This window comes from Perissodus microlepis, chromosome 1, assembly GCF_051167445.1.
Source record: "Perissodus microlepis isolate ML-2025 ecotype Zambia chromosome 1, ASM5116744v1, whole genome shotgun sequence".
NCBI lineage: Eukaryota > Metazoa > Chordata > Actinopteri > Cichliformes > Cichlidae > Perissodus > Perissodus microlepis.
The window spans coordinates 26,996,404-27,020,373 of record NC_140461.1 but is presented as its reverse complement, the minus strand read 5'-3'; the positions used below and the strand labels follow the sequence as shown (position 1 = coordinate 27,020,373).

At 40.3% G+C, this 23,970-nt stretch overlaps 2 protein-coding genes and 1 pseudogene across 2 annotated transcripts; 2 read left to right on the top strand and 1 right to left on the bottom strand.

Annotated features, from left to right (window-relative positions):
• Positions 1-647: 647 nt before the first annotated feature.
• On the top strand, positions 648-7,443 carry zrsr2 (zinc finger (CCCH type), RNA-binding motif and serine/arginine rich 2). The gene is made up of 11 exons (XM_084927285.1): positions 648-956; positions 1,422-1,501; positions 1,596-1,683; positions 1,792-1,900; positions 2,784-2,870; positions 3,268-3,306; positions 4,765-4,895; positions 5,645-5,858; positions 5,972-6,027; positions 6,119-6,228; positions 6,315-7,443. Exons 1-11 carry the CDS (start codon positions 913-915, stop codon positions 7,091-7,093), a joined length of 1,737 nt encoding a protein of 578 aa, XP_084783411.1. The 5' UTR covers positions 648-912; the 3' UTR covers positions 7,094-7,443.
• LOC146393961 (AP-1 complex subunit sigma-2-like) lies at positions 7,442-13,346 on the bottom strand. The gene is made up of 5 exons (XM_084927723.1): positions 13,156-13,346; positions 12,512-12,690; positions 10,507-10,615; positions 10,226-10,363; positions 7,442-9,513 (listed from the first exon to the last, which is right to left on the bottom strand). Exons 2-5 carry the CDS (start codon positions 12,688-12,690, stop codon positions 9,466-9,468), a joined length of 474 nt encoding a protein of 157 aa, XP_084783849.1. The 5' UTR covers positions 13,156-13,346; the 3' UTR covers positions 7,442-9,465.
• Positions 13,347-17,991: 4,645 nt separating this feature from the next.
• LOC146393960 (uncharacterized) lies at positions 17,992-23,777 on the top strand (annotated as a pseudogene).
• The last annotated feature ends 193 nt before the right edge of the window (positions 23,778-23,970 follow it).

The window sequence follows — 23,970 nt, the reverse complement described above, 5'->3', positions numbered from 1 at the left end:
AAAAAAATAGATTATACTGAATAGAGAGCAGACCTTTTATTCCTTTTTAAAAATCAAAGTATTTAGTTTAAACCAGAGGGGAGTTTTGTTTTCAGTATTAAGTAAGAAGGTGGAGAAGTTGTGAGTGGAGAAAGTGGGGTTAGCCCCCAGTTCCACAGGATAGCCATAGGACCATGGTTTAGTCTTAGACCAAAACCTCATTTAAGGATTTAGGAAAACAAAAGAGCAAAAGCTAATTTAGCATTTTCTAAGGTGGTAGAGGAGAGATGAAGACTCAGTTGGTAATAGATGTGTAGCACAGTTAAGCTTAGATAACTGACCGAGGGGTTTTCTGTGCACAAGGCAGAATTTATAGCTATGGTATGGGTGCTGCAGTGGGTGGAGGAGGTCAGATTGTGGAAATTGCACATGTGAAGAAATGGAAACTGTTAAGCATGTTTTGATGGACTGCTCCAGCTATTTTATTGAGACAAATATTATAAACATTAAGCCTTTTCTCCTAAAATCAGTAATCGACTTGTATCATTAGGAAGTTTTAAAGTTTTTTTTTTATCTAAAGTTCTGCACCCAAATGGACTACTCGTAAGGATTTAATCCTTGATGTACATTTAGGAAGTACCTGAGGAGGGCAGCAATACGCCTGTGTTGCGTCCTGCCTGCCGGAAATCCACAAAGAAGAAGATAAAGAAGGCAAAACAACTCCGCATGTAGCTAACATTTACAATAAACATTTTTTTAGTTGTGCCTCTAACTTGACAAATTATTCCACCTGGGAAATATTTCGTATAAGCAGAGAAGATTTTCTCTAATGTTTCTAATTACATGCTGGCGGGAACAAACAACGCCGGCAGAATTACACTGGGCAGCTAGGGTTAGCCAAAGAAGCTAACCAGCTAGCTCCCATTAGCTGCAATGGCAGCGTCCACTCTTCCAGTGATTTCAGCTCCTGTATTAAGGTCTGTGTTTCTTTGTAGGTCTTTTGAACGTATTTATGTAATGATTTTGAGACACGTAGACAACAGTGGCTTCTGCATGAATTTAAAGTGTTGTTAAATAAACGCCGTAATCGTACAAATTTAGCCTTAGGTTAGATACATTTTTATGAGTCTGGTGGTACTAAAGAAACCGATTTGAATGCCTGAGCCTTTTCTTTGCAGATAGTGAGATTTTTTTTAGTATTGGGAAAGGCAGAAGGTGGTGTAATATGGCTAACTGAAGCAAATGGCACATGAAGTCTGTCTTCTTCAGAAGCACCAGTGATGGGAAGAGTTCAGTGATCATTATGTTTGACAGGGCACAGGGTCTGCTGTGAACACTGGCTTTTATTGTTCAAGGTGCACTCTCTTGTAAGAGCTGTGCAAGCCCTCATCTACCTTTTGCTCCTCTGTTGTGATTATTGTTTTCAATCTCTTTCACTTCAGTCAGAAGCAACGCAAGGCTGCTCTGAGGAAAGAGAGGAGGAAACGGAAACGCCAGGCTCTCGCCCATGCTAGAGAACGAGGTATGTGATAGATGTATGAGTCCAGGTTGTGTTGGTCTCATTTGTCTAGTTGCAGTTGTTAAGCAAATTCTTCACCACCTTTTCTCTGTTACAGATTTAAAAAATGGAGCAAGCCCTACTCCTGGAGAAGAAGACGAAGTAAATGAAGACGGTGAGGATGACGATGTTGCAGAGGAAGAAAGGTAGGGCCATACTGACGCTGCTCTGAAGCTGCTCATTCATTGATACCAGCACAGACCATTTTGCTGCACATGCTGGATGTGTTTGATTTTGTATTTATTTACCTTTAGACAGCGTCTTCATGAAGAGTGGCTGGAAAGAGAGCGGATTGCCCAAGAGGAGTTCAGACTGCGTTTGGAGAAGGAAGAAACAGCAAGGAAAAGAAAGGAGGAGGAGGAGGTATAGGGATGGGAATTGACAGGAATTTAGCGTTACTTATTCCGTTATCAATATCAATTATGGATTTAATTCCTTATCGATTCTCTAATCAATTCTCATTGAGGTAGAGAATAAAATGTAGTACAGATGTAGCTAAAGGTATATGAGAGAGCCTCTGAGCCATTCTCGCTCTGGCAGACCTCGTCAACTAAATGTTAATACGAGATGGAGATTATTCATACAGTATGGCGCTAACATATTACAATCAACATGATCTGGAGAAGTTTTACGTTGCTTGTGCTGTGCTGTAAGCTTCCCCTCGAGAGTCGCCACCTTCGCTAAGCAGCGTACCAAAGACATTACAGTAGTGCAAATTAACTGTGTGGTCAAATGTTTGAGCATGTTGGAGGCATTTCTCCCCTTTGTTATGATCAAAGCTCTGCACGTGTGCCTGATCTTGCTTGTTTCATTCAGTCATTATTCTGGTGAACATGACCAGTTTAGTCTAGCTCAGTCCAGCGCACAGCATCCTGCTGCTGTAAATATTGACTGGAGACCCCAGCAGATCCATTGTTCTGTTTGAGTAATGGCTTTTACAAACTGCAGTTCAGATCAGAATTTTACTGAGCATTTTTAATTATTTACATTTAAAAACATATTATATTTCATTTAGCTTTTGTATGGGATAAAAGCCCAGTACAGCTGACTGGATAAAGACAGTCCAGGCATGATGGCCATACCAGCTTGATTTAAAAGAGCTGCATTTGTGGTGAAATGAAAAAAAGGGGGGAAAAAGCAATTCATGGCACCAAAATAAATGGAAATGACAGCACAGTGGAATCAGTGGAAATTATTTGCAATAAGAATTCCAAATAACTGTCTTTATGTCTTTTTGTGTCTGTAGCGGATGATAAAGGAGGAATGGGAAGCACAGCAGAGGCGAGAACAAGAAGAAAAAGAGCAGAAGCAGCAGGAGAAGCGAGACAGAGAGGTGATATGGGCTCCAGGAGGATAGAAACAAAAAAGACATATATATCCTCTTCTACATAATCTTGAGATTAAGCTAATGAACCGGCTTAATGTCTCACCCACTGATTGTTTCTTTTGTAACGTGTTTGTGCAACTTTTCCTTGACTGAACCATTTTACTCCTTAACTGAGATACACTCAAAGAGAAAACCCTCAGCTCTCACAACAAGGATGTATCTTTTATATTGTGTGAAAGCTGTGAAATCGCTCCACTAGTGTTGAAAGGATACCTCCCATTAACAACTTTTTTTGTGCCTCTCAGTCTCTGTGAACGTGGTCTTAACCCACAGAAAACAGATATGCTGCAGTTATATTGACTTCTACACATTTTCACCAGCCGTGTCTTTACACCATTTGTAGGAGGCTGTTCAGAAAATGTTGGATGAAGCTGAAAATCAGGTATTCACACACACAAACACGAGTAAAAATTGTCTGTCTTAGCCACAAACCCCCCAAAGTATCATATAGTACATATATACTACTGGTATTTGTCTTTTAATGGGACTTAACTTGAATCAGTTAAATAAAGTTCAGTTAAATGTCATACACTAACAGTGGAAATTCTCCCAAGCCATCATGACTTCAGAAATAAACTTTGAAAATAAATGAGACGCAGAATGATAGTAACTTATTTCCAGTATATTGTATTTTGTATATGTGCAGATTAGCAGTAAGTAGGGCTGTTCGATATAACGATATATATCGGGTGACGATATAAAAACGTCTATCGTTTCATTTTATGCTATCGTTTGTTTCGTGGTGTCGCAAAATAAACTGTTTACAGCAATATTTTTTTCATCGTTTTGATGGTCACTGTAGTGGCTATAATTTCTTAAAGCTCTCTCTTTCTCTTATATTTAATATAACCACACTACGGACGGACAAGCGACGTGTCTGCTTGTTTATTTTCCACATAAACCTTTCACAATAAAGCTCAAGATCCTGTTGAGACTTTTCAAAATAAACTGAATCACGTGAAAGAGTATGCAGAGTATTTGCAGATGAGAAGCAAAAAAGAGCCGTCAGGTGCTAAAAAATAAACCTTAGACTCAGACGTTAGAACAGGCTTTTCCCCGCAGCACACCGTGTAATAAATACTTACAAAGAAAACGGCGGCCGTTACAACTTACGTCTAAAAATGTATAGTTTCATACATCGCTAAAACACTCGACTCCAGGTACACGACGCCCAGGTGGAAACACTTCACGCAAGTCGAGCTGCCCGAGATTCACAGAATTTACAGAAAATGTTAAATTTTTGTGATTTATATCGTTATCGGATGATAGATGTCTTATATCGGGATATGAGATTTTGGTCATATTGCACAGCCCTAGCAGTAAGACTTGCAGTTACTTCTCAGGAAATGGAAAATATATTTCTTTATTTAAAAAAAAATTGCTTTTCTATCAAATCACCAGGGAGTGTGATAATTTTTTCTTTTTCTGTTTAACCAAATAAAGAGATTTGGAACAGACTTGGTTTAATGACAAAATATTATTTTAATATTGTTAAATGTTAGTATTTGTATTGGCAGTGTACAAATAAAAGCTTTAGGCCTTGTTGTCCAATGTTTTTAAACTCAGCCAGATACTTTCATTTGAGCCTACTGTTCATTTTGATGACTTTTGATGGGCTTTTCTGTCACAAGGTTGGCCTTAAATTTTACTCAAAGTGGTATTTAGAAGCTCTGAAGTTTTTAATGTCACTTGTTTATACCTAGAGACGCATTTAAATTCTTTCAATTCAGTTTACTCTAATTAGTGTCACTGCACTTTGGTGTCATTGCAAACATCTCTAAATCTAATAAAAGACTGAAAACTAAGACAGTTTAAATATTGCTCATGGCCTGTCTTACAGCTGGATAATGGTGGCCCGTGGATGAACCCTGAGGCTCCTGTGACAGTGAACTCTGAGAATTTTGGAACGGAGCGTGACGTAGCCAACTGTCCGTTCTTCCTCAAGACTGGAGCGTGTCGATTTGGAGACAGGTACTGATGGGTTTTGGTTTCTTCTGAGTTGTTGATAATAATAATTATAACAATAATAATAATAATACGTTTCTTTTTAGGTGTCTTTCAAAACACTCAAGGTTACCTCACCCAGAAGAGTTAAGAACAATAGGAATAGACAAAAAATCCTATAAAATTAAGAGCAAAGTTGCAATCAGAGTGAATAAACTAGTTTAAAGAGGTGCGTTTTGACATGCCACTGATATGCCCTTGAAAAGAAAGCGTCCTGGCAAGGATGACCCCCAGACTCTTAACCTGAGGTGAGGGAGAAGCTAAGGAGTTGTCAACAGGGAATGAATAGCTGTTACGTTTGGACAGTGAGAAGAACCTCTGTTTTATCACTGTAGTTTGAGAAGGTTGCAGTAGAACCAGGATTTAATTTCCTGGAGGCAAACACAGAGGGCAGTGAGTGGGAGGTGCTGGTAGTTTGGCATGTGGGTAGAGCTGGGTGTCATCGGGATAACAATGGAAACCGATTTATGAAAGATTTGACCAAGAGGAAGGAGATGAGAAAAAAAAAAAGGCGGCTCAGGACAGATACCTGGGAGACTCCAGTAATAACTGGAAATTGATGGAATTTGAATTTTTCAGTTGAATGAACGGAGTGCGTCCAGTGATTTCAATAGGAGCTAGTCTGTCAAGAAGAATGTTATGTTAGGTTAAATTACATGATGACACTAAAGTGGCCTTTCCCCACGTATTTGAATGTCTTCTCTCTATGAATCCAGATGTTCTCGAAAACATACGTATCCTGCAACCAGTCCAACGCTGATGATCCGCGGAATGTTTAGAACATTCGGTATGGAAGAGTCGCGCCGTGATGACTATGACATCGATGCTTGTTTGGAGCACAGCGAGGAGGAGATGCAGGAGTCCTTCCTCGAGTTCTACCACGATGTTCTGCCAGAGTTCAAGAGCGTCGGCAAAGTGTTGCAGTTTAAGGTGAGATGACATCAAGAAGCTTTCCTCCCGTCATCCTGTCTGTGTTGTAAAACAGACTCACTTATTCCCCCTAAAAACATTTATAGATTTCACCTATTCCTCTCCTCTGATAGGTCAGCTGTAACTATGAACCACACCTGAGAGGAAACGTTTATGTTCAGTTTGACACGTAAGAAGTCACTCAGCCACTTCCCGTCTCTTTGCAATTGAAGTAACACTTCAGAGAAAACACATCATTCTTTGACTTGTTGTCTCTCCAGAGAGGAGCAATGCAAAGAGGCCTTCATCAAATTCAATGGGAGGTGGTATGCAGGCCGGCAGCTTCACTGTGAGATATCACCTGTTACACGGTGGAAGAATGCCATATGTGGTGAGCTACTTTTTAATGCTGACGGCATGCACAGTTTCACTTGAAGACATTCCCACAGTGTTTAGCTTGTTTGTTTATCTTCTCAGGATTGTTTGACAGACACAAGTGCCCTAAAGGGAAGCACTGCAACTTTCTGCATGTATTTCGAAACCCTGGGAATGAATTCTGGGAGGCTGACAGGGACCTGCACATGTCCCCTGACCGCAGTGTAAGGGGCAGTCACAGAGACGGGTGGCATTCGAGCCGATCATGGAGGCAGCGTCATTACAGCAGGAGCCCGGTGAGATTGGAGAGATCTGAAAGGAGACGAGACGAAGACAGGCGAAGGAGCAGGAGCAGAGAGAGGAGGCCGTCATACCAGAACAGAGAGGACACACGGTCGTCCAGATCCAGACACAGTGACAGGTGGAAAGACAGGCGAAGGAGCAGGAGTAGAGGCAGGTCAAGGAGCAGAAGTAGAGACGACGAGCAAGACAGGCGGAGAAACAGAAGTAGGGACAGAGAGAAGGAGCATAGGGGTAGAGATCAAGAGAGAGACGGTAGAGGCACGAATGACGTCGCTCACATGGGAACGAGAGAAAAGTCGAGAAGTAAAGAAAGAAGCCCCAAGTCACCTGATAAAAGTAAGAAAAAGTCTAATGATGACAGCAGCACACATCGTCGCCACAAACACTCCAAAAAGAGCAAGAAGAAGAGCAAGAAGAAGCACAAGAAGAAAAGCCATTTGCCTGAAGAGACAGCTTCATCTGGAGAGTCAGAAAAAGAGGAGTCAGGGGAGGAGATGGTAGAAAATTTTTCAACATCAAGTCCCGGTGGAGAGAGAAATGAGATGGAGCGAACGCAGAAAAACAGTGGAAGTGAATAGTCCGAGGAAATGTGAGGTGACCTCACTGAAAATATGCTCTTTTTGTAGCACACACATTTTAAAATCTACAAATCAGATTTTCTTAAAAATAACTTCTAGAAATTTGTGCACACTGCGATACATCCTCCGCCTCACCGATCTGGATTTTAAATGAATAAAAAGGGATGCATTGCAGTTTGTGAGTCCTGAGATCACTGTATTCTGATGCGTTAATCCAGTTTAAAATGCAATGATTTTAATGTAGTCAACATTGGCACTTGTCAACACCTTTTGTGTACATATGTGAATATTTTCAAAATGCTCATTGTGGCACTACATGTTACGTAAAAATATAAAAACAAAAAACCCTTGCTTTTTGAATACATTTATTTTTAATATCTTTCAAATATAAGAAAAATGTGTTGTCAGTGTTTAATACAAAAACTGATTTCTTTTGCACAAATCAAAGTTTGATAATACGAGTGTTCAACGACAACAGTTTTGATCTTGATAAGGAAAAAAAAAAGACTTCCATACAGTTTGAGATGAATAACTATTTAGAAGTTGTTTCCTTGCACATTACAATGATATACCTGATATCTGCAGTTCATGTTTTTATGTTCCCACTCCATGAAGAAAGTCATGATCAACATGTCTGGGTAGACTGGAGTAATTCCATAATACTGGTTTATTGTAGCCAAATAATTCCCACATCCAGTGACATCAATCTGCAGTTATAAATCCCTTTTTTTCTGCCGTTTTAGCCTCCTATAGACACCACTGAGAAGGTAAAACACAGTGTTCTTTGGTCATATGTTAGTCTTTAAGAGTAAGCCAGAGCTATATAATACACAAAATAGTGGTTTTATTTGGGTCACTATCCTAACCTAATTCAGCACTAAGGGAGGAACTGGACCTAAGATACACTTTCAGAGGCTTTTACAAACCTCAGTGTTATTTTTTTTTTTTTTGTTGTAAGGACAATAAGTCGATGGTCAAAAAGACTACAGAAATACAGTATAGCAAACGTGACACTAGTTACACAGAAACCACCCACATATAGCAAACAATTACTCTGGAAATGTGAATATGAAATGATTCATTTGAAGAGAAGAATCACAGAAAATAAACCTGTATTAAGCGTTAACACAGACAATGATTATTAAATGTGTAATTTTAGTTACTGGGTTCAGTTTAGCCATGAATAAATGATTGTAACAGTGTCTGTGGTTCCCTTAACAGCACTGGCCCCAGCTGGTGGCTTTGATGCATTACCATTACATATGAGCATGCAGCATAGGAACACTGGCTGCTTGTTCACTCATTCAGTCCAACCCTTGTACCTGAACATTTTCAGATGAATGTGTTTTGTTTTTTGTTTTAACTTGTTAAGCCACTTAACACTGACTGTGAGACAATTAGGCATAAAAAGGTATCATGAGATGAACCAGCATCATCTCTACACGTAACAAAACTATGCAAAGGACCAATTTCAAATTATATCTTTAAGCACTAGGAGCCTGTAACCCCGTAAAAAAACAAAACAAAAAAAACAAAACAAACACCATTTTTCGCCATTTCTTCAGTTGAATCTCAAAAATGTCAGCAATAACAGTCTGAAGTACAGAAAACTGCATTTTTGCAGCAACAAGTCAATTCCCAAAGAGCTGTTATCTTGGCGTGGTGTGCAGTGGAGCCTTAAAACTGAGGAAACTGGACAAAACGATCTACAGCAACATCCGAAGAAGAGCTTTAAATGTCCTTTCAGAACTATTCCTGAACACTAGTTTCTTACATAGCTGGTTTAAGAGAGTTCAGGCTGCAGACTCAAGATGATTAGACCAAACAGAATTTTTCAGGCTGTATTTCCACATATGTTTTTACATGTTTCAATAAACCACTGCACCCATATTCAATTTTCCTAGAAAAGCATAAAGAAATGAGGGGTAGGTCAAGATTTTTTGCAGTGCTGTATTTTCATGATTCTTTGCTATGTGATGGTAAAACATGAGAAGCACCAGCTGCAGACACAACACCTTAACAAGCACTTGAGGCCAAACATGTACAGCTCTGCAGTGGGTGATGATGGATTATCTAATGATGCTGGAGTTCATGTCGGTGCTACATTGTTCTCTGTGGAGTTTTAAGTTAAGGGAGTGAAGTACGCTGAATGCTGCTGAATACAGTGAGGGAGCTTGCACATAGGGAACACATCAGAACCACAGTTGGCACTACACTGAAAGGACAATACAGGATAGTACAGTACAGAATAATACAGTACATAGATGGTGACCACACACACACACACACACACACAACACTGACACGGTAAACAGGAGAGGACTTGGTCGACACACGGAGGTGAGAATCAAACAAGGCAGAAACACGTTGATCTATGTCAGCCCAATCTCTTCTAAAACGCTCCGTGGTGCCTCAGCCTCCTGCAGAAAACAGACAAGTGCTCTTTAAAGCTGTTATGTCAGGTTCTTTAAGTACCCCTTACAAAACATAATTAATAGTGCATGAGTCATAATTGCTAGCTGCTGAATCTAAGATGGGAACAGAAGGGCTTTACAGTGAGTTACAGGCATGCACAGCCAGTCCTTCTGTTATAACAATAGTGCTGCATGCTTTGCTTTAAATAAATCAAAGAGCACTGAATCTGTCCACTGGAAACAGCCACCTAGGCAGAACGTTCTTTAGTGCACTGGCACAAGAGATAGAAAGAGGTACTAATCAAGTCCTGCAGCCTAAGAATAAACATGATAGCAGGTGCAGGTGAGTGTAAGGTGGAGAAAGCCAGCCTTCTGTTTGGATCAACACTTGAATTATTGAGTAAAATTAATTCTATTTCCACAAAGTCAGTGCTCCAGCAACCAACAGAAAGTTACTGAATTTTGGCAAATGTTTCATTTTGAAAGGATTTATGTCTGTTTTTGTTTCAGCTTATCAAATGTGAAGAACTGCTAGCTTTCCTTGTCTTACTTGGCAGTAAAGATATCACCTTTAGATTTTTGAAGAAAACAAAAAATCCCCCACAAACAAACAAAAAACAAACATGATAAGTTTATCAACACTTCGTCATTGCAACCCCCTGTTCATAGTTACAGGTCAAATGGATTTATTTATCTGCTGAAGAAGAACTGAGCGTACCTCCTGCAGCAGGTCAGCCTGCTCGATGGCCTTCAGCACATTCTTCTTGGATGTTTCCTGGGCCTCTCCGCCCAGCAGGAACTCATCCAGGATGAAGTAAGCCTTCTCAAAGTTGAAGATGATATCCAGCTCGCACACCTGAGAGTCCACAAAACAACAAATAGCAGCAGATCAGAGGAGACACTGTCCCTACTAAAAATCCTTGCAGTAACATTTTAACAGATTTCCCCTTCTGATACCATCGGTCAGCATGTTATGTGCGTGATGTTGACAAGACTTACGCTGCCAAAATATTTGTCCAGCAGCTCCACGTATCTGTGGATGATCTCGAGTGTGATCAGCTCATTATCCTGATCCTCGACGGCACAGCAGAAATACAGGCTTGCATATCTAGTACACAAAGAAAGAAGATATGCAAAGCATCAATATTTGTGACATCAGCAGTATTAAGTAATGCATTATGACTGTTAAGTGTATATTTGGTAATAAAAGTCAGTCACAAAAAAAAGCATAGACACCAAGCTAAAATGTCTAATGTCTGGTCCAGAATGTGATAGAAAGAGAGAGCATGCAGCGATATCACAACCCAGCAAGTGTCTGCCTGGCATTTAAAAATGGGCAGGAAGTTAATGCTGGGATAATACACTCACAATCTTTTCTTTTGATACACCTGTTCAAATGCTCTGTCGTGCAAATATTTGATCAGACAATCACATGTTATGAATACAACACATTTAGGCCTGTGTATTGAACTGCATGTGTGTGTATAATACTGCACTCTCATCTGGCTGAACGGTTTGTTTGTTTTGCCTTGATAAAGTGGACATTTACATTACTTAGCAGTCATATGTTCATGACAAATCAGGCAATCTCCCCATATACTCTGTACTCCACTTTTTGGCAGTTATTATTTGAAAAGGAGGTGTTTTTGGCTTCCACGACACACCAGAAGGTGAGCTCTAGATGCCAGAAATCTCAGTGCCTGACAAAATAATCACTGAATCACCAGCTCCCATTAACCACCCCAACAAACCACCACAGATTTACCAGTGATGTAACGAACCAAACGTTAACACATCCTACTGATAAGATCATACCCTGACCTAAAGAAATTACACAACAGTTGGAGTGAAGCTTATCTGGGCCATTTACAGGTTAAACATAAATGCCTGAAGTCAACGATCCTCTTCCTAATAGTTTTTGAAGGTTTCAACCCCACCACAGTCATCATGAATTCGGGAACTGAAACTACGCAGTTCTCTTCCTTATAAACTTCTGTTGTCATGTGAACAGTGTTTTATACAAGTTAAAACACCTCTCCATGAGCCAACTCCATCTGCTGCTGACACGCAAACTGAAACAATGAAAAAAAACTAGTATGTGCACCTGGAAACTGGCACTTCACCAGTACCAGCCCTTATTATATTGCTAACAAGGAGGGACAACCATTCAGGAGCCGTCAGACGAGAGCCATTTTGGCCTGACATGAACAGTACACTTGATCAGCTATGATACAGCGAGCAGGAACGCGCTGACAGGCCTCTCAGAGTCCACATATCAGGCACCACTGTTTCACCCTGGAAGAACTGTCCCCATCCCACATGTGCCAATATGGACATCTCTTGGCAAAGCACTCAATCCTGACTTCCCTAATGAATTTCTATTTCAGTTTATGTAAGTCACAAATATTTTTTCACACCAAATTTACTTTTTTTCCCCCTGTTTATTTAAGTCACAACTTGTAGTGCACAGATTACCGCTTCAAAATATGGTAACAGGTAGTCTGGTGCTGCTTGAGGCAGCAGGGGAGAAGCGAGAGGGAGTCTAATTAACACAGGTAATTAATGTTGGGAATTACTCTCTCTCCTTTAGGTGTAGTGTGTTGGAATCCACAACCTAAGGGAAGAAGCACTGGAAGGGAGTGGGAGTTTGCTCCCACCAGTTGGGATTTAGAGGAGCACGCATCTTGCTTTAATTCCTCTCATTACTCTCCTCCCTCCTGAGGCGAACCGACGACTGGCACACTAAAAAACAAAATCCCAATAAATAATTTTTTGACCATTTCTCAACTCAAGTGAACCAATACAAGTTACTTTGTAGAAAACAAATGTTGGTGCTAATAAGCATTACTTAATCTTTAAGGGCAATATTGTGCTGTTGCATTTGAGGATCTGATCTACTCTTACCTACTGCACCAAAAGCTGAGCGCAAATGCCACCTGTGATAGAAAGGGAGAGCGTGCAGCGGTATCACAACCCAGTATTTAAACTTGCATTATACACCTACCTTTTGTACACAATCTTCAGGTCTCGCCACTCCAAGAAGCTGCACATTTTGGGCTTCCTGGCCAGTATAGTCTGGACCAGATCCCTGGAGATCTTCTTTCTCTCCTTGTCTGACAGAGGAACATACCACTTCTGCAGCCGCAGCTTTCCCTGCCGGCTGAACAGCAGCATGAACTGCATCTGCGGGAGGAAGTCCAGTTATACAAGAGTGAGATAAACACCAACTGAAGGAGTTATTTGAAGATGAGAGAGAAAGATGAGGAGAAATTAAAATAGCTAAAGGGGGGGGGGGGGGGGGTGCAATCAGCAAGCCTGTGGCAACTACTGAATAACACGTTGGCATGGTATGAAACTTTGAATCACCCAGTTGACTTAGTCACAACAATAAGGAGAGACGTCCAAACAGGAAATACACACATTCTTGACAATGATAACACGACCGCCTAGCCGCCCGTTAAGAATGTGTCCAACTTGAAATATTTTACGTTGAAGAGGTTTTAATACAAAGTTGCATTAGCTAATATCAGCTAATCTTAATTGACGGCCACATAATAACATCAACAACGCGTCTTGTGTCATTTGCGCCCCATCCTGCGAAGGGTTATCTAGCTAAAGCATGCACAAGAAGTAAACACCAGTCTTTACCTTCGACCAAAACGTGAAGATAATCACTTGGATGACTGCTAACTTCACTATGTCCCAGCGAAATACACAAAAAAAAACCGAGTGAAGAAGCTGCTTCTGTGTATCTGCGGTTTAGCCCCTCACCCAGCTTGTTGCTAAACTAGCTAGCGGGTAGTGGTCGATGGTAAGCAGCGATTGAGACGGCTGAGCCGTGATTGGTTTAAAAAGCCACAGCTCTGAAATTTGATTGGATTAAATATTCCGTTATTCGTTACGTTATTACAAGGAAACAGCAATGGCTGCCTGTGGGTGTAAAGTTACCACTCAGTCAAATTTACTTCTTCTTGTTCAGTAAAGAGCGTATATTAATCCAAGTAACTGGTTTCACGATATATATGTGTGTGTGTGTGTGTGGTGTGGTGCCACTGGATGGTGTCGCTATAGCAACCAGGCTCACACCTGCCTGCTTAATGAGCTCTGTCTGTCATTGCCAAGATTAATCTTAAAAACTTATGTTTCAACTGCTGCTGTGTGCACAGTGTTTGCTCTACAGCCACCATTTTACCCTCAAAACGTAGCCACCGTTGTTGTCTTTCCAACAGCATGACTTCCAAAGCTCAGAGATGTAAACTTTTTGAACTGTGTGGATCCAAGTGGAGGGATAATCCTCTAACTGACCCATAGAAATACATTATATTTTCAGTCAGGAGTTTGTTTCAACAGCAGGAATGATTCCACTTTTTAAATTGCTCCTGTGGCCAAATTTTTGACAGCAGAAACATGAAGAACACACTGTTGTGTAGAGGTCCTCGGGATCATTACGGTTTAAAAATGATTTTGATGGGAGTTAGGGTCTTGGACTTTTTGCCTGATTAAAAGTCCCTATGAAGTCTAATATGTGTCACAAACAGAAGCAGAGACTGTGACACAAAGGAGAATGAACGCTTCTGCACTGTGTACCTTTGGATGTTAAGATATGGACTATGACTCTTACCCCTGAGGGGGAAATGGACTGACTGAAGGCAGGGTGTTCATAAAAGATAACTGGTTCTTTGGGGAAATTAAGGCAGTAAGAAATAGCATAAACAAATTATCCTGTAAAAATGAGTTCAGAGCCCTAGAAACAACCTATCACAGGTAAAAGTGACCCAGGGAAAGCAAAAGAGCATTTGTCCCCATAGGGGGAGAGTTCTAACTATTATAAACTCCCTAGACTCTTTTCAACACCCCAGCTTTCTCTGTGCACTCAGAAAATTTTGATCAGAAATTACAGTAATTGGCATTGGTGTATTATTTGTTGTCATAGGAATTGTACTGGTGTAAAATTTAAAAAGTGCCATAAAATGTCCTCAGACTGCTGCCTCACCTGCACTTGTGTCTCATTACAGTGTAAGTATTCTCTAAAGTTTGCATTAATATCAACTGTTTATTTGAAAATCCTTATTCCAAGTTGCAAATTGCTTGGAAGTAGTGCAAAGAAAAGACTTGGTCTGAATAGAGTCCGTGTGTGAGTGGCCTTGAGTGGTGGAGGTTACTCAGATTGGTGAGGTGGGTGGTCATGGGTGGGTTGTGTGGGGATAGTGTTTGTTAACAGTCTGAATGGCCCAGGGGAGGAAGCTGTTTGTGAACTCTTTCTCATTTCTCCTGAGGTAAGACAAATATGTCCCACTCACAGATAATGTTCCCAGTTTTACCGATCATAACGGACAATTTACTGTGTGTTTCACACCTCCATCCTATACCTTCAGCTCCATACGTCACTTATTTGGGGTATTTATTATTACAATTTGAAGAATGCTGTGAATGTTTAAAAAATGCAAACATAAATGCAAAACAAATAGTATTCTGACCCTGTGTTTTTGTATGTAAGCCCAAAGTCATGTAACAGTCTTGTTTGTTTGCATTACATGAAGATGTCTGACTATACAATTAGTAACAATAAGAATAAATCATCAGTGATTTGAAAGCTTAATTGCAGGAGGAGAAAAGAATGAAAATAATGGTCCAAGTTAATTGTTTTCACATACTCAGAACGAGTCCTTGTGGTTACTAAGCTGATTCTCAGACGTAAAGTCAAGGGAATATCCTTTTAATTAACAATTACTAGGGTTCAGAAAATAATTTCCTCAAATATAAGTACTCAATTTAGGTCACATTTTATTGAACAGTCAGGGTGATAAAAACCTGTTCAGTGAATAAATCGAACAACACAGACCACATAATATTTGGCACTCTACCATCCAAACATTTGCTCATTATGCTGCAGCTGAAGCTGAATGGGAATTTTCTGCAGAGCATGAACTGCACATAAAGGTGTTATAGTCAATCAGAGGGTGCAAGCTGCAAGTTTTGCAGGAGAAGGATATATAAGGGGTAACTGTGGCTGGTTATTGTCCTGAAAAAAGCCCCAACCTGTTGGAAAACTATACAATATTGCATATAAAGAAAACTATGCTATCACTTTGTGATTTTTTTTTAAATTACATTCATAATGGTTTTACAGGCTGGACAATAATAACCACCTTATTGAGGACAGTTATTATGTATGTTCTTGAGGCCTTTTGATCAGTTCCTATCAGGTTTTACAGTTTGGATCCTATACACACTCAAACAGAGGAGGAATTTATAACATTAGGAAAAGATTTTGTGACATTTTGATATGCTAAATGGTCTAAAAGGCATGTTCATTTTAAAAAAAGCTATGCTAGTTTTCCAAAATGTTGATTCTTTTCATCTGGACCTAGCGTTTTCAGGGGGAGAAACATTTCATCACTTGGATTTCCTTACCTGGATGATTGAACATGCATTAAAACAAACAAACAAACAAACAAACAACAGACAGACAGACAGACAGACAGATTTAATTCCTCCCTTGCAATAATCTGAGAAATATGGGTTTGGGTTAAAATAGGATAACAGTGGAGGAGTACAGCTCAAACATTTTGGAAGAGGCAAGTGGGAAGGTTAAGATGTTTTGGGCATGTGCCTAAATGGGAAAGTGGATATATTGGACACATTAGACAGGGGGTGTTGAATATGGAGCTGCCAGGCAGGGGGACAAAAGGAAGACCTCAGAGGAGGTTCATGGATCTAGTGAAGCAGGACATGCAGAGGGTTGGTGTGACAGAGGATGCTAGAGATAGGGTGAGATGGAGGCAGATCATTGTTTTGCTGATGTGATAACCCTCTAAAGTGAGCAGCCGAAAGAAGAAGATTCAAGTATATAACATATAACATATATGTTGGAGCTATTCTAACCCTATTCTTCTGGAGGAAGAGCACTCCTGCTTTTTCTACTTTTTCTACTTTTTCTTCTGCTGATGTCACCCCGTCTTCTTCCTCCACCGTTGCATCGTAATTTTCACCTCTCCTGTCCTCTCCCTTTCTCTCCTGACACCTCTCCCTCCCCTATTTCCCTGTAACTCCCCCCCTCTCTCTTTCACCCTCACCCCCCAACCAGTCCCGACAGTTGACTGCCCCCTCTAGAGCCTGGTTCTGTCATAGGTTTCTTCCTTTAAAGGGAGTTTTTCCTATCCACTGTCGCACCCAGTGCTTGCTCAGAGGGCATTGTTGGGGTTCTCTCTCCTCTATCTCTTTCCTCCTTTCTATCCCTTTCCTTTACCCTCTTCTTTACCCCCCACCCCTCCCCTCCTTTTCTATTTCACCCCTTTTCTATTTCCTTAATAATTTAATAATAAACACAATTGGCTACATTTTAAATGTGTCTGATCAACGTCTTCATTCAAGAATGAATTGTCTTTCTCACGGAGTCATGTGTATTTTGTGTTTTCCTCGGGCTGGTGATCCTCACGGTCGTTCAGCCCGGGAGTCCAGAGTTTTAGTGTTTTAATCACATTTAGTGTTACATTTTAGATCACCACAATAGGATATCCATAATTTAGGGTTCAGGCATTTGTTTTAGTTCAATATCGTATCATTCTATGACTGAGTAGTTTACAGAACCTTCAGTCAGCAGCAATAACTTCTGTTGGAGCTATTTGTTCTTATTTTTTATTATTTTGAAATTAGTTAAAGTTTGTTGTTAGTTTACTTATATTTTGGGGGTTATTTACACATTTATTTGTAGGTTAATATTTGTTTCAATGTTTTGTTTGTTTGATGTTACCTTGTTAAATTAGTCAGTAAGAGCTGTAGGGCCATTTTGTTTCTGTAAATAAAGAGACTGGTATAGGACCAGCATGCACTGGGGTGGGCCTATGGTTTTTTACCAGAGCAGGAGAAGCAGCAGGAAGTAACAAAAAATGGATCTTGTTATTGCTTGCCAAACTGGATAAAATAAACCATAAAACGCAACTTTCAAGTTTGGACAGTGGACTTCTTTTGCCTGCGTACGAAATATTATCTCAGTGCAGCAGTGGCTTGTGGACTTTTAATTGTGGGATGTTTGGTTTGTCAAACAAAAGGAATTGCCACTACAAAAAGTAAAAAACCTGCCCGTGGACAAAGGAATAATCCTTCATTATAGGATATGTTGGATATATGAATTTCAAGGATCACCGTCGTAAGTACTCCAGACGGATGTTGAGGCCTGGGTCAACATGTCACTCGTTCATCAAAGCTGGTGAATGATAATATTGTTTAAGCCGTAAAGGAAAAAGGTGAAGCTATTTGAGTTTAAAGACATAATTTCACTACAAAGACTGATGAACTGAGTTTTGATGTACTAAATTTGTGCATAATAGGATCACTAATTGAAACATGCCAACGCCCTCTGTGGAAATGTTTGTTCACTGCAATCAGCAGGTAAATGGATGTCATGTTTGCGCTTTATGCTATGGATTCTCAGTGTGCTGTGCATCTTTATAATGTTTGAAATAATCCAAGAGGACAATAAAAATGTTGGATATTAAGAGTAAACAAGAGCGTAAACAAGAGGATGACACTCAGATGCAAGCAGAGAAAAGAAGCATCAAATTTACGCCAAAAGGTTTGGATTTGTATATAAAGACATGCCAAGAAAAGCGGAGTTCAATGTGTAAGTGTAACGGGTGTATTAAAAAATAATTTATATTTCACCAAAGATCCATCCTGCAGTGTTATCTTGCTTTGTCAGTATTGGTTATGTATATGTGTTTATTTATATATGTTTATTTTCTGTATTTATATTTTGGGAGCTTTTATTTTGTTTATGTGACCTTTGACTTCCCACGAAGTCACTTCCTGTAGCTGCGCGCTATTTTCCTCAGTCGCGTAGAGGCCCCGCTGAGGAGAGGTGAGCCTACGCTAGTGTTTTCAGTTACAGAGCGAATAAACACAGTTAAAGTAACTAAAAGTAATTCAAACACTGCTCGTTCCCTTTGTGCATTTTGTCTCACAGTTCTGTTTGATGTTTTAGTTTGAATTATTGTTTTTCTGCCAAGTACAGCACTTTATTGTAACATGCTAGTTAGCCAATCTCAGATGAGAGCATGGGGGCATGTACGTGGCTTCTCATGTGGTCCGCTATCCTTCTCTCTCCCTTGAAGGTGTTCATGCAGAAGTCCAGTAAAGTGAAGTTGCTGTACTGTTTTGTTTTTATTTTAAACAGGTATGTGAGCTCCCTCTTTTATTTTTGTGTCATGTGAACTGGTTATATCTTCTGTTTGTTTGTGATTTATGTTCACTGTTTCAACTTACTGTAAATATGTAAAATTGCCACTGGTAAATGAAGTCTCCCTAAAGTATAATTTTGTTGATGAGGTAATTGTCACTATATGTTCACGATGCAGTGCATTTTCGTTTGTTATATATGAATATAAATACATTTTAGCAGTATTATTTGGTAATTGGATTTGTTGTGATGTTGCACCTCAGTCGCGTAGAGGCCCCGCTGAGGAGAGGTGTTCATGCAGAAGTCCAGTAAAGTGAAGTTGCTGTACTGTTTTGTTTTTATTTTAAACAGTTCTGGGAGAATAAATCCGCCCAGCTGGCAAAGTGAGAGCTGACTCCTCTGGTTATTTGCACAACACAACGCAGAGAACTAACGGCAATAAGAGTTAAGGCCAGACCGGCTACATAAGCAAGCATCTAAGTACATGGGGAAAATTTCTGCTTTAATGACCTCACATGAGAACGTTAAGGAAGTGTCTTCTGAATTTGGGAAGTTTATTAAATGCTATCAAGATGGAAACGCTTTGCAAGAGTCCTTTTTAAGTTTGCCACTGCCAGAAGATGAAGTGAAAAGGCAAAGCGCACATTTTCAGTCTAAGGTGAAAGCATTCTCTGTTTTTATGGACAAAGTAAAGGTTTGGTTGCAGGAAGCAGGCGAGCCGTATACTGAACAAAGCAATACTGCTCTTAATGATCAAGCTGTTGAAAGTTTGGATGAAATAAATCCTGAAGACAGTGTCTCTAATATCCCAAGTGTAAAGCCACCTTCGAAAACATTGTCACAGCAAAGTCGAATTTCATCAACATCTTCCGCGCGCATTAAAGCTGCGGCTGACAAGGCAGCGCTCATGGAGCGACTCGCTGCATTAAAGAAAAAACATTCTATTGAAGCGCAAGAGGAAAAACTGAGAAATTATCCTTGGAAACAGAGTTGGCAGCAACTAAGGCAAAGCTTCGTGTCTTAAAAATAAACTCAGTTTGTAGCTCTGAGCGTTCTGATGGAATGAACTCTTATTTTGAAAGAGGGCACGTACAAGAAGCGCCTAATTTAAATCCTTGTGCTGATACATTTGTTCCGGCAGAAAGAGATTACTCTGGTACAAATTCTGCATCTGAATCACAAGTAATCATACCTAGACAAAGTCAAAACCAACATCAGGTGGGTGAGGTGATGGTAAAAGTTGATGATTCAGCTCAAGTGACGCAGCAAACACAGCCTCAGTCTCCTACTTTGACTGAGAATTGCACGAAGGAGATTGTCAATATTATGCAAAAACAAAATGACATCACTACTTTGCTTGTAAAACAAAACTTATCTTCTGTCCTTCCAGCTAGAAACATCCCTATGTTTGATGGAGACCCTTTACAGTACAGATCATTTATGAATGCTTTTGAAAATGGAGTGGAAGCTAAAACTGATAACTGGAGCGACTGTTTGCATTTTTTAGAGCAGTTCACTAGGGGGCAGCCTAAAGACTTGGTGCATAGTTGTCAGCATTTACCTCCTGAGCAGGGCTATTCCACAGCCAAATATCTTCTTGAAGAACATTTTGGGAATGAAAATAAAATAGCCTCTGCATATATGGAGAGGATTGTGAGTTGTGCACCTATTAAAAGTGAGGATGTGAAAGGTCTACAGTCATTCTCTCTTTTTCTTCAAGGATGTTCGAATCTAACACAGCAAGTTGTTCATATGAAGGAGTTGGATTTGCCCTCAAATATGAGAATGATTGTTATGAAACTTCCATACAAATTGAGGGAAAAATGGAGAGTTGTTGCCTATGAACTGCAGGAACAAAATGGTCACAGAGCAGTGTTCACTGATCTGGTTGCCTTCATAATAAAACAGGTGAAAGTAGCATCAGATCCAGTGCTTGGCAACATCCAAGACTCACAATCTGGAAGCAGCTTTAAAGTTTCAAGTTCCACCAAGCAAAGAAAAAAGGGAAGTAGTTTTGCCACTAATGTCAGTACGGTTCCAGGAGTCAAAACTCAATCAACTGGAAGCAGAACAAATTCCACTGTTCTGCATAGTTGTTTGTTTTGTTCACACAGCAATCATTTACTAGAGAATTGTAAGCAGTTTAAAGCTAAAATGCATCGGGATAAGTTGACTTTTATCAAGGAAAGGGGAATTTGTTTTGGTTGTTTAAAAGTTGGTCACATAAGCAAAGACTGTAGGAGTCGTTTGGATTGCAACGTGTGTCATCAAAAGCACCCAGGGGTTCTTCATATAGAGCGAAAAGATCCAGGTGCACCCTCAGAACAAGCTCAACAGATGACAAGCTCTAATGTCAACTTTTCAACTGCAACCACTCAGACATGTGGGCATATTGGGGCCGGTCATGAAGTTGATGCAGTTTTTCCTATAGTTCCAGTTCAAGTTAAGAGCCAAAAGAGCAACAAAATCATGCAAACCTATGCGTTTTTGGATCCTGGAAGTTCAGGTACATTCTGTACAGAAACCCTGGCAAAAAGACTGAATCTAAAAGGTAAAAAGGCCAATATCCTTTTGAGAACAATGAGTCAAGATAGGATTGTTAGTGCACAAGTTCTGTCTGGTTTGGAAGAAAATGATTTCATGCCGTTGCCAGATGTTTTGACTCAAAAGACCATGCCAGTTTCTACAGTCAATATTCCCCAGCAAGGTGACATTGATCAGTGGCCTCATCTTAAACCTGTTAAACTTCACAACATTGATGCAGAGGTGGAGCTACTGATAGGCACTGATGCTTCCAATGTTTTAGAGCCATGGAAGGTGATAAACAGTGTGGAGGGTGGACCTTATGCTGTAAAAACAAAAGTTGGCTGGGTCATAAATGGTCCCCTGCGCACTGGAAGTAACAGTGGAAATAAAAACAACTGCACTGCTGTAACAGCCAATAGGATTTCTGTTGAGCGTCTTGAAGAAATGTTGATTAAACAGTACAATCATGATTTTAATGAAAGATCCTCAGAGGAGCAGACTGAAATGTCCAGAGAGGATATGTGTTTCATGGATATTGTTAATAGTTCAATAAAACTTATTGGAAATCATTATCACATTGATTTGCCTTTCAGGAGAGAAGGTCCCAGCTTGCCAAATAACCTCTGTGTCGCGGAGCAGCGTCTCCAGAGTCTCAGACGGAGATTTGAAAAGGATGCTCATTATAAGGATGAATACACTGAATGTGTAAACAACATGCTTGAACAAGGATATGCCGAGCTTGTGTCTGCAGATGAGTTGCACAAAGATGATGGAAAGGTGTGGTACATCCCTCATCACGGAGTGTATCATCCCACAAAGGGCAAGTTAAGAGTTGTATTTGACTGTGGAACAACTTATAAAGGAGCATCATTGAACAGCCAGCTTCTACAGGGACCTGATCTCACAAGCTCGCTGGTTGGAGTTCTGATCAGATTTAGACAAGAGCCTGTTGCATTAATGGCAGACATTGATTCCATGTTTCACCAAGTTCAAGTCTCAGAAAAACACGTCAACTTTCTCCGTTTCCTGTGGTGGCAACATGGCGACACTACAAGGTTGGCACAGGAATACAGGATGAAAGTGCATTTGTTTGGAGCAGTATCTTCGCCAAGCTGTGCAAATTATGCTCTACAGAGAACTGCAGATGATAATGCACAACAGTTTCCAGCTGAAGTGGTTGATACAGTCAAAAGAAACTTTTATGTGGATGATTGTTTGAAATCTGTTGCTTCAGAAGAGGAGGCAGTGCACATGGTGAAGAGGCCGACAGATATCTGTGCTAAAGGAGGATTTAAGCTTTCAAAATGGATCAGCAACAGTCGCACAGTGCTCATGTCAATCCCAGAGGAAAGGAGAGCAAATGAAATTAAGGCTCTGGATTTGGACGCAGATCAACTTCCAGTTGAGAGAGCACTGGGTTTACAGTGGTGCATAGAAACAGACAAGTTCCGGTTCAGAACCTCCCTGCAGGACCGTCCAACAACCAGAAGGGGCATTTTGTCTGTGGTCAGTATGATCCTTTGGGAATCTTGTCTCCCTTCAGCCTGCCAGCTAAACTGTTGCTACAAGAGCTTTGCCGACAAAATTTGAAGTGGGATGAAGTTATTCCCCACTCTCTTTCCCAGCGGTGGCGTGATTGGCTGGAGGATCTCCAGCTGATTTCAAAGTTCAAAGTGGAACGTTGCTTTAAACCAAGTTGCTTTGGAAGACCAGATAAGGCACAACTTCATCATTTTTCTGAAGCAAGTCAAGATGGTTATGGAACAGTGTCATATTTAAAGTTGGAAAAGAATAACATCACGCATGTTGCTTTTATCCTGGGGAAGGCTAGAGTTGCTCCTCTCAAGCAAACTACAATTCCCAGGTTGGAATTGACGGCTGCAGTTCTTGCAGTTCGAGTGAATATGCTTCTGCAAAAAGAGCTGCAGGTAAGGTTGGAAAAATCAGTTTTTTTGACTGATAGTACAACAGTACTGAAATACATCTCCAATGAAACCAGAAGATTTAATACTTTTGTTGCAAACAGAATTGCTGTCATTCGAGAAGCAACAGATGTGAATCAGTGGAGATATGTTTCTTCCAAGGAGAATCCTGCAGATGATGCATCCAGAGGCATGAGTGCTGGGGATTTCCTCATATGTAGAAGATGGATAAAAGGGCCAGAATTTCTCTATAAGTCAGAAAAGGAATGGCCTAAACTGGATGTGGAGTACAGTGTAATTTCTGCAGATGACCCAGAGGTCAAAAAGGACCTGACAATGAATGTCATTGTGAAGGAATTACAAAATCCTACCAACTATCTTATCCATTATTTCTCGTCTTGGGCAAAACTTAAAATCTCTGTAGCCTGGCTTTTAAAGCTGAAAGAGGCTTTGGTGTTGCTGCTGCAGAAGAGGACAGAGTTGCTTGCTGCAGGTTTGAATAAGAATGATCTGGAAAGTCAGAAAGAAGTGGAGATAAGAATGGAAAGATTTAGGACCACTTTGAAGAAAGGAAATCTGACTTCAGAAGATTTAGCAAAGGCAGAACAAGCTATTATTCAATATGCACAACAACAGAAATTTAAAACTGAAATGGCTTTAATCAGCAATGGCCTCAAAGGAGTCTCCAAGGGAAGTTGTCTTTACAAACTTGATCCAGTGTTGGATGCAGGAATCCTCAGAGTGGGTGGCCGATTGAATAAAGCAGCCATGCCTATGGAAGTAAAGCATCCTGCAATTTTGACAAAAGATATGCATGTGTCAACACTGATTTTACGC

Bases quoted from the DNA above. Each gene is read 5' to 3' on its own strand.
- zrsr2 (XM_084927285.1), top strand. From the start codon at position 913: ATGGCAGCGTCCACTCTTCCAGTGATTTCAGCTCCTGTATTAAG. The intron at 957-1,421 runs GTCTGTGTTTCT...CTTTCACTTCAG, and splicing joins ATTTCAGCTCCTGTATTAAG to TCAGAAGCAACGCAAGGCTG. The intron at 3,307-4,764 runs GTATTCACACAC...CCTGTCTTACAG, and splicing joins TGGATGAAGCTGAAAATCAG to CTGGATAATGGTGGCCCGTG.
- LOC146393961 (XM_084927723.1), bottom strand. From the start codon at position 12,690: ATGCAGTTCATGCTGCTGTTCAGCCGGCAGGGAAAGCTGCGGCTGCAG. The intron at 10,616-12,511 runs GTAGGTGTATAA...TTTGTGTACTAG, and splicing joins CTGAAGATTGTGTACAAAAG to ATATGCAAGCCTGTATTTCT. The intron at 9,514-10,225 runs GTACGCTCAGTT...TGTTTTCTGCAG, and splicing joins AGGCTGACCTGCTGCAGGAG to GAGGCTGAGGCACCACGGAG.